The 9,561-nt window shown below is 47.9% G+C and overlaps 1 protein-coding gene and 1 long non-coding RNA gene across 4 annotated transcripts in view; one reads left to right on the top strand and one right to left on the bottom strand.

Annotated features, from left to right (window-relative positions):
- Positions 1 to 844: 844 nt before the first annotated feature.
- xkr6a (XK, Kell blood group complex subunit-related family, member 6a) lies at positions 845 to 7,820 on the bottom strand. The gene is made up of 4 exons (XM_008325194.3): positions 7,192 to 7,820; positions 3,649 to 3,845; positions 2,732 to 3,149; positions 845 to 2,104 (listed from the first exon to the last, which is right to left on the bottom strand). The coding sequence occupies exons 1-4, from the start codon at positions 7,791 to 7,793 to the stop codon at positions 1,600 to 1,602; spliced, it is 1,722 nt and encodes a 573-aa protein (XP_008323416.1). The 5' UTR covers positions 7,794 to 7,820; the 3' UTR covers positions 845 to 1,599.
- A 403-nt stretch (positions 7,821 to 8,223) lies between these two features.
- LOC112488071 (uncharacterized) overlaps positions 8,224 to 9,561 on the top strand; it is a 3,391-nt gene continuing 2,053 nt past the window's right edge. For all 3 annotated transcript variants that reach the window (XR_003051789.1, XR_003051787.1, XR_003051788.1), the window contains exon 1: positions 8,224 to 8,307. This is a non-coding gene — a long non-coding RNA (uncharacterized LOC112488071). The remainder of the gene's footprint in view (positions 8,308 to 9,561) is intronic.

Raw genomic sequence — 9,561 nt, forward strand, 5'->3', positions numbered from 1 at the left:
TCAATCCAAACTAGCTCTGTTCTACCATAAGGCCGGACCACGGCGGTTCCACTGATCTGGAGCATGTGTGACACAGTACCAGAGGAGTCCTGTCTCAGTGTGTCTGTGTTTCACCTCCTGATGGGTTTGTTGTTCCTGTTGAGCATACACNNATAACAGTTTGGATTGGAGGAGTTAACAAACCCAACCACAGAGTGGCTCTGCATCACAGCTCAGCTGGAGGCGTCTCTGTGGCGTCCCCACTGGACCCAGTAGGAATGACTCTCAGTGCTGTGCTAAGTTTTACTGCTGTGTACTTTATTATTCTTTTGATATCGATTGTTTCATTGGACTTTGTCTTCTTTAATCATTCCATTGTTATGAGAACACTGTCTGGAAGTGACGTACTCGGAACGGGTCCGTGGTACATAGAAGGCAGGCTACTGTTAGCTGTACAGGATGGTGACGGGTTCTCTACGTTTGTGAAGGTGTGTGTAGTGGTTTTGCGATGTTTCTGTTGCCATCTCTGATGATCAAAGCTTCCTGTGACACTAACGTATGTTTTTAATTTTCTCTTTAGTGTGTCAACAATCTGACCATTTTTTTTTACCCTTACTTTCAAAGTATTTGTATTACACAGGACACAGAAAAGTCCTCCCGACTTTCCATAGAAAATATTTACACTGCCTCAGACCAACTCCTGGACAATGTCCATCCATCCATCCATATTCAGCCGCTTATCTGTTACCGGGTCGCGGGGCAGCAGTCTCCACCCAATTCACATTGCACCGTATCAACCCCCCTGAACCTTCCTGCAGGTGGTGAATCCACTGGAAGGTACCAACCGCCCTAACTGGGATTCGAACTTGCCCAGGAGGTGAACCCTGGGGTTCCACACCAATGACAGAGACGTTGCCTCTGGGCCAAAGCGCCACCCTGGACAATGTAAACCTTATCAAAAACTAACGTTTGGTCTTTGTTAATCGCTTTCGTTCGCTAAGACTGAAGCCCGCGCAGCGATGCAAACGTGAGAATGGACGACAAATAACTTTGATTAATTCTCAGGTCAGTAGGTCACGTTCCTCTACAGCCGACATGGAGGCAATATTAGTTGCCGTAGTGGAAATATGTCACATGTCCAATTCTCGTGAAACGTTCTCTAAATGTTCCGGTCTTGTTTTTTTTATTCACCCAGAGTTGATGGACCAATAAAATATGGTTGTTAGCATAAGGCATTCGACGACAGGTTTCTAGCCTTCAACTTCTACTAACCCGGTTACTATATCCAGATACTAGTTTGAATGGATAGTAGAAGTTTGAATAAAAAGTAAGTGCCGTGGTGAGGAAGCCATGTGACTGAATCATCCAATAAGAGTTTGGATGGAAGAGACGTCGGAACAAAAAAACAGGGCTAACTGAAAATCATGAGGCTTCAAAACGTTTGTTTCAAATATACTGCGTGAACTTGTTGTTTGATTGTACAATCTATAGTGTGTGTGTGTGTGTGTGTGTGTTTGTGTGTCTGGCTGTGTGTTTGTCTGATTGCTTCTCTGTCAGTGTGCTTTAACCCAGTGTGATGAATACATCTGTTTTACTCTCTCTGATGTGTGTGTGTGTGTGTCAGAGCGAGGACTCGTACTGTAACAGTTCGTACAGTAACGGTCCGTCTCTGTAACGTATCCCTACAGCACCTGGTGTTATGTACTGTAGGATGTTTATGGTCCTCCTCAGACGCCGGTCCACGTAGTGAGCGTCCCACGCCGGGTAACGCTTCCTGGGCATGTCAATCTTAATGAGCGGGCCCTCGGGCTTGGAGGTGGGAGTCGTTGACCTCACCTGGAAGACGGGAAGACAGGTCTCGGCCACGTCCTCCTCTGTCTGCGACCTGGTCATGTGGGCCGGTGTGGGCGGGGCAGTGGGCGGGGCGGACGGCGGCAGGGGGAGGCCCCAGAGCAGCTGGGCGCAGCAGGAGGAGGCGGGGCTGGGCTGCAGGTGGCCCGTGGCTGGATGCATGAAGCCGTAGTACAGCAGCATGACCAGAACGCCCCCGGCGAAGGTCAGGTAGACGCCCCACAACGCTTGGGAAGCATAGGAGTCAGTGAGCAGCGGGTCTCTGTAGGCGTACCTGGAAGACAAAGAGGACAAACAACGAACATGTTGTCATACGCCAAAGTCCAGGGTGTCCTCAAGAGTCCATTTGTCCTGACTGGGACACAGGGATACAGGGACATGTCTCTCAGACCTGATACTGATACAGTGGGGCTTCAAGATAACAGCAGTCGTGTGTCGATCCACTCGACGTACTCTATTTGCATTTTCCACATTAAAAATGATTAAAAACTCCAATTAATCTGTTCCAGCCCCCCAGAAATATGTTATTAATAAATAATTAAATTAAAATTCCCCTCATCTCAACATCAAAAACATAGATATAAACAATTATATTCATAATATAAAATAATAATAATTAAGAAAACATTTTATATTATTGTAATAAAAATGGGTAAAATAACCCAGCGAGGGACAGCGAGCGCGACAGCGTCGAAAAATGGAGCTCGGTTGTCGTATCACGACAAAAGTTGTTTACTCGTAACTTTAAAAACTGGTATTTCAGGGAGCTCCACTGTACTCATATTGGTATCAGTCAAATCAAATCTTTGTTTAGGTTTTTTTTTCCTGAAAGGCAGCCATGTTTTTAGGTCCATGTTGGAGCCTTTAAAGGACGCAGGGCTGGATGTGAGGCCGTACTCACCACAGTCCGGTGAGGATGGTGTTCTCAGCCAGCACCACGGTGTAGTAGACCACCATCCTGTAGCGCGTCTGTCCCTCCTTAACGTTGAACCAGCAGAAGATGTAGACGATGCCCACCACCATGTTGAAGAGCACCTCCTCCCACTTCGACATGCAGAAGTCAGTGCCTCCATGAACCACCCAGAAGGCCATGGCGCACCAGTGAAGCACCACGAAGATGCCGAAGTAGATGTGGAAAAGGGAGGCGAAGAGCGCCAGCGAGAGGACGCGGGATGAAATGGTGAACAGGCGCCAGAAGAGGTGCAGCAGCGCCCCCCTGTAGCTCATACCGCGCTGGTCATCCCTGGAGTCTCGTAGAAGTTTGTGGTAGGAGGCCAGGACCCAGGCCAGAGACAGGAGTGAGGCCAGGGAGGAGACGCCTTTGGAGGAGAGAGGTTAACAACATAAAGACAAGACAGGAGGAAGAGGAGCAGAAAGTGGGAAAGAAAAGGGATTTATGATTGGATTTATGAGTCATCCAGTCTGAACAAAGTCCAGTCATGGTTTTAAGACTCAGAAGAACTATTTTTAGTTGAGTGTGGGAAGAACCCTTTTCAAAAAAAGACACAGCAAAAGAGTGACGCAGCACTGAACTAAAAGTGACTTCACAACGACTCATCGATTATTTTGTTGTGTAGGTTTGATCCTTTAGTCGTCATCTGGACCAACACTGAGACATGTGTGGCTCATTTACCCCCAGCTACATTTATTTTTAACATTCACACTGATTTAATGAAATGAATTCATTAAAATCCTGATGAACGACGGCCTCGGCCAGAAAAAAGCCTCCAGTCATCACCCAGCTCATCAGCTAACAGCTAATTACTCTTTGATTGTTTGTGGTTAAATCTGTTTTCCTTTGGTTCAGTTTACACCTACACTGCAGCGTCTCGGCCCGGTTCTCCTGGATCATGATGCAGAGCTGCAGGACCAGCTGAGGAGCAGATTCTAGAAAGGTCTCCAGCAGACGCAGCATGTTGACGTCGGCGTACTCGAACATCATGGCCCAGTACCAGCGCCGCTGGTGTTCCTCCTGACGCCGGGACATCACGCCCAGGTAGAGGGTCCTGATGTATCTGGTCAGAGGGTCAGAGGGTCAGAGGGTCAGGGGTCAGAGACTGTTCACATCACACACCACAAAAAGTCTGGGTCAGGATTAAAGATAATCTGATCTCAAATTAGTTTCAGAGCTAGATTTTGAGCAGGAACCAGGAACAGTACCAGCAGTAACTGATGGTCTCCTGTATGGAGATGTTCCTCACACTAAATGACCATGGTGTGGAGGAGCGAGGACGATGAACTAGGATTAGTACCAGGAAGTGGTTGCCTTTGCTCTGCAGGAACACGTTGGAAACATTAGCGTGAGTGTTAGCATGCAGACGGAAGCTTCTTCCTCTAGGTGGTGCATTATTAATGGTCGGTGAATTAGGCTTGTGTGTGTGTGTGTGTGTGTGTGTGTGTTTTCAGCCAGATGTCTGTAATTGTCTCTGAACATACAGTACAGAGACATGCATAATGTAAGAGATGTGTCTCACACACACACACGCAGACACGCAGACAGTGACAGAGACACACACTGATTTCTAGTACAGAACATGAAGTACAGAACATTTTCCAAACAACGTGCAGCTCCTCTGGCCTCTGGACACTCCACTGTAACTGTAACAGTACAGTGGACGCCCTGGACAACAGCTTCATAAATAGGAGTATTCTAATTGAAACTATTGCGAGACGTTGCTCCTGATACGAGGAAATATCTGGTTAAATCCTTATCAAATAGAATCCTTCTCCTACTCTTAGTGACACTCTGTCTCACTGACTGACTTGGTTATTTTACCCTTTTGTATAACAATAATATACAATAATTATTATTTTATATTGTCAACATATTTGTTTATATCCATATTCTGATGTTTTGATTGGAATTAATTAACAGTATATTCCTGTGGGGCTTAATTAATGGGGAAAATTTGATCAAGATACGAGTTCTGTCGTAGAACAGAAACCAAACCAACTCTACTCAGTTAAGGTTGTGGGTTGATGTGCGTTACAAGCATCAGTTTCTGTAGAACCTCTACGGTGATGTCGTCCTTCTGTCTGTGTGTCTTTGACTGAACATGGGTGAAGGTTAAAACTCCACGTGGTCCAGGCCGGACGCTTCCCGTCGGCCGGACGTGACCACAGCCTGGTCCAGGCCGTCAGTCCACATGTACTCAGTTACAGCAGCTCACTCTTCCTCACCTTCACCCACCCTCCCCCCTACACTTTCACTCTTCCTCTTCTTTCCTCTCCCCTCCCCCAGTTTGTTCCTCAGTCGTTGGTTCACTTGTGTATTTGCAGCCTTCCTCCTCCTCCTCCTCCTCCTCCTCCTCCTCCTGTGAACGGCCCTGCCCCTCCTTCTCCTCCTGCATCTCTAAGCAATCTGTCTCAATCAGGGTCGTACCATTTCTTTAGCAACATACATCAATGTGTATGTGCAGCGCCCTCCCCTCCTTCATCGCCCTCCTCCTCCTCCTCCTCTTCCTCCTCCACTTCCTGTAGGTGGGAGAGTCCATTCTGCAGCCCAGAGGAGAGGATGCGGTGTTGCAACGTGGTGCGTTCTGGGTGGGGTGGAATGAGTGTGTGTGTGTGTGTGTGTGTGTTAGAGCTGATTTAACTCTACAACCAGGAGAGAGACAGTGAAAGCTGAGAAGCACATCTCTATAGCAGATCAAGGCGCAAAAAAAAACACACACTCACACACACACCCACACACAGTGCTCTCCCTGCTGCTGCCTGAAGACAGAGTGGACACCATTAAGAAGGGAATCTTAGAGGGAAGGAGGAGGAGGAGGAGGAGGAGGCAGTACTGTCTGAGTGAAAGGACCTGCAAAAATGTACTATTAACTGTTCAGACCTGATTGGAGGACACAGGAGCCCGCAGAAGCCAAAACACACACGCACACACACACACACACTACTCAGATTATACAGAAAAAAAAGTGTTGGAACAACAGAAAATACCGCATGTGTGTGTGTTTCTGTTTTTCCCGCCAGTGCGTTTAGCACTTCAATTAGCACCCAACCGTCGTCCAATTGTGTGTGTGTGTGTCAGTGTATGTGTGTGTACGTCAACACGGAGTGCGTTGCCAAAAGCACAGATGCTTTTGCTCTTTTTGCTCCACAGGCCGACTGACACTCGTGGTGAAGAGGCCACCACACCGTTTTTCCACTGGTCTCACACAGCGCTACACACACACACACACACACACACACACACACGCAAATACAGAAACACACAAAAGCCACAAATTAGGTGCTGAGGCTAAAACGCTGTCCATGGTGCTGAAAGATGGACCGCGTTTCTTTTATTGGTTGTTTGGTTCAAAACCTTCTGACAGTAGTGAGCGCCCCCTACAAAACATTTGATCAAATTCTGAATTTTCTACATGTAATGTTCAGTACCAAACTTTATGAACTGCTACCTCTGCAGTGTGTTGAGAAAACCAGCGATTTAAGCTGAGGTTGAAAAGGAGCTGCTGCCCCACTGCTGCCTCCTGTGGTCAGTTTTAAAAGTGTACGGTGTGATGAATATGTTTTAAAGTCATACTGACTGTTGGAGGCACAGATGGACCAGTGACTCTCGTCTGCATGACGTAGAAATGTGTGATTTGGGTTATGGACATTGGTGAAAGTTACGTTTCCTGTTTAAAAAGAAACTCAGACCTGAGTCCTGATCAGACCTGAGTCCTCATCAGACCTGAGGCCTGATCAGACCTGAGTCCCGATCACATGTCAGTCCTGATCAGACCTGAGTCCTGATCAGACGTCAGTCCTGATCAGACCTGAGTCCTGATCAGGCCTGAGTCCTGATCAGACCTGAGTCCTGATCAGACGTCAGTCCTGATCAGACCTGAGTCCTGATCAGACGTCAGTCCTGATCAGACCTGAGTCCTGATCAGGACTGAGTCCTGATCAGACCTGAGTCCTGATCAGGCCTGAGTCCTGATCAGACCTGAGTCCTCATCAGACCTGAGTCCTGATCAGACCTGAGTCCTGATCAGACGTCAGTCCTGATCAGACCTGAGTCCTGATCAGGACTGAGTCCTGATCAGACCTGAGTCCTGATCAGACGTCAGTCCTGATCAGACCTGAGTCCTGATCAGACTTGAGTCCTGATCAGACCTGAGTCCTGATCAGACCTGAGTCCTGATCAGATGTGAGTCCTGATCAGACGTGGTTCTGGTTCTGATGTAGGATTGTGTTCTGATTCTGGTTCAGGTGTATGCCCTGGTCTGGGTTTGGTCCTGACTTGTCTGTGGGCTTCGCTGTGGTTTGTGTTTCCTCCTACAGTAGGTGTGTGTCATGGCACCGGTTCAGGTGTACGTTCTGGTCTGATTTGGACCTCGGTGCGTGTTCTGCTCTGGTTTTGCTGCTCTTTACCTCCACACTTGCCCCAGCTGGAGGATGTGGATGACGGCCTGCCACAGCCAGATGGTGGCCAGCTGCAGGCGGTCTCTGCCCGGGTAGAGGCAGCCCAGAGCCACGGCCCCCCGCTTGCTCAGCCCCTCCACCTCCCCGAGCCCTCCGCCCGTGTAGTCCTGCACGAACCAACGGAAGCTCAGGATCTGGACCAGCACCGACGGCACCAGCACGAAAAAGAGAGTGAGGCCGAACCAGAGGTAGTCCCGCCGGTGGTAGTAGTCCGCGGCCAGGCACAGGTCTGTGCCCACGTCCCAGAAGAAGACCAGCAGAGCCAGGATGATCCAGAGGCAGTCCAGCCACAGCTGCTCCCGGGGCGGACAGTGGGTCTCCCGGATGATCCCGCCCGCTCCGGTGCCCTGACCCCCGCCGAGCAGCGAGCCCAGGCAGGCGGAGCGGCAGCCCCAGTAGCAGGCGGAGGTGCGACAGCACTGGCAGATGTGAATGGCGGCGGAGTCCAGCGGCTCCTCCGCGTCCACGTCGTACAGCTGCGCGAAGCCCTTACCGGCGCCGCCGCCTCCGAAGCCGAGCCCGGCTTTAGCGCCGTCCGACTGCGCGGCCATGTTCGCCTTGCCGCTCCTTCCCTCCTGAGAAACGCACAACACTCGCACCGTTTTGCCTGCTGCTCCACGTCACTTCCCAGAATCCCGATTCCCTCTCCGCTCGCGCGCCGCGGCGACTGTGTCTGTTTCCCGCTAGGAGCGCGAGGAGCCATCAGAGCCTCCGGCCGCGCGACGGCGGCTCCTTCTACTGCTGCTCCTTCCTCCGCCTTCTACTCCTACTCCTCTTCCTCCTCTGCGTCCTCTCACCTCCAGCAGCAGAGTCAGCTCAGCATCATCTTCTTCTTCTCCGTCCTGCTCTCGGTCATCCAGGTCGATGGGACAGGCTATGACGTAATGCTGCTGACGTTCTCTTCTCAAACCAAGTGTCAGTGAAAACAGTGAATGCATGCCTGGATATTTATAACTCGAACTAAATCCATCAACATGAACAGAAACTCTTTCTCTGATCCATGAGTTTCGTGTCCTGAGGAAAACGATTTCCTGTTCCGTTTGTATCCCGATCACAGAGCTCACGGTAATGGCGGTTTAACTGTTATATAACGGCTCCACACCAACAAAGAAGACCAAACTTTCTGATTGGTATATCAGTGACTGAAACCTTGAGCAAAAAAACACAAAAATGTCGATTATTTTGTATTTATTAATTGCCAGCGTTATTATAATATAATAAACAATATAATATTAAATCTATGAAATCACTGAAAAAATAACAGTCTTCTAGTTTGGCTAAAGTTTTTGTTTATTTTTGTTATTTTTAAGCCACTTGCTAACGCTTAGCTTTAGCTTTAGTTTGTAGCCATCTCTGGACTCTTTTGCTAACGTCAAGCTCTTCCTGAGCAACACTTTGGTCAAATCTTTCTTTCTTTCATAGTTTGTTAAGGTCACAGTTTAGATCACTGATTTTTTTTTTTACCAATCTTTGTCATCCATCGGTTCATCAATCTCTCTATCAAATCAGTCTGACTTACAAACACACACACAAACACACACACACACACACACACCGGGAGAAACCCCGGGACCAATTACAAACAGAAGGATAGATTTACAAAGGGATTTTGTGAATTAGATGCCACGACTGTCCATGGATTGAGTGTGTGGTTCTTCCTATACAGGGTTGAAGGATTAAAATAGATAGAAAAGATGAGTCAGGCTGAATCAGCCCAGATAGAACAGGAGGATTTAAGGAGTTGTTGGGAAAAAAAATGGAGGAGTAATCTGAGACAGAAAGAGGAGGAAAAAAATATGAAAAGGTTTTTGATTCTATGATGTCACCAGTTTAGAGTAAGAGTTTACTTACTTTACTACTCAGGTCACGTTATAAATAAATCACACAATTAGACTTGAATTGATTATGTTTGAAATGGATTTTATTTGTTATTATATATTTATTGATTTGAGCCAAATGACTGTGATGTCATCACACACTGACCCAGAGCTGAGATCTCTGCTGCTCCGTGTGGTGCGTTTGTGTCAATGCAATAAAATCAATTTTATATGTCACGGTCAAAACAATGACATATTAAAAGGCCATGATGGAGAGAACAGTCTGTCTGTCACATCTCTGTTCTGTTCAGGACGAAACGTGTTTTTTTGGTTGTTTTTTTTTTTTTTAATGGAAACTGTTGGAAGTGGCAGTTTACAAACCTCAAGAACTGTTCCTTTAATTCCAGGCACTCTCATTGTCTGACACTAACATGCATACATACATGCACACCAGACACACACATGCACACACACTGTCCTTCACCTGCAGAGTCAAGGTTGT

This window comes from Cynoglossus semilaevis, chromosome 14, assembly GCF_000523025.1.
Source record: "Cynoglossus semilaevis isolate Cse_v1.0 chromosome 14, Cse_v1.0, whole genome shotgun sequence".
In the NCBI taxonomy this organism is placed as follows: domain Eukaryota; kingdom Metazoa; phylum Chordata; class Actinopteri; order Pleuronectiformes; family Cynoglossidae; genus Cynoglossus; species Cynoglossus semilaevis.

Bases quoted from the DNA above. Each gene is read 5' to 3' on its own strand.
- xkr6a (XM_008325194.3), bottom strand. From the start codon at position 7,793: ATGGCCGCGCAGTCGGACGGCGCTAAAGCCGGGCTCGGCTTCGGAGGC. The intron at 3,150-3,648 runs GTAGGTGTAAAC...TCTCCTCCAAAG, and splicing joins CCGGGCCGAGACGCTGCAGT to GCGTCTCCTCCCTGGCCTCA. The intron at 2,105-2,731 runs GTGAGTACGGCC...TTTGTCTTCCAG, and splicing joins ACCATCCTCACCGGACTGTG to GTACGCCTACAGAGACCCGC.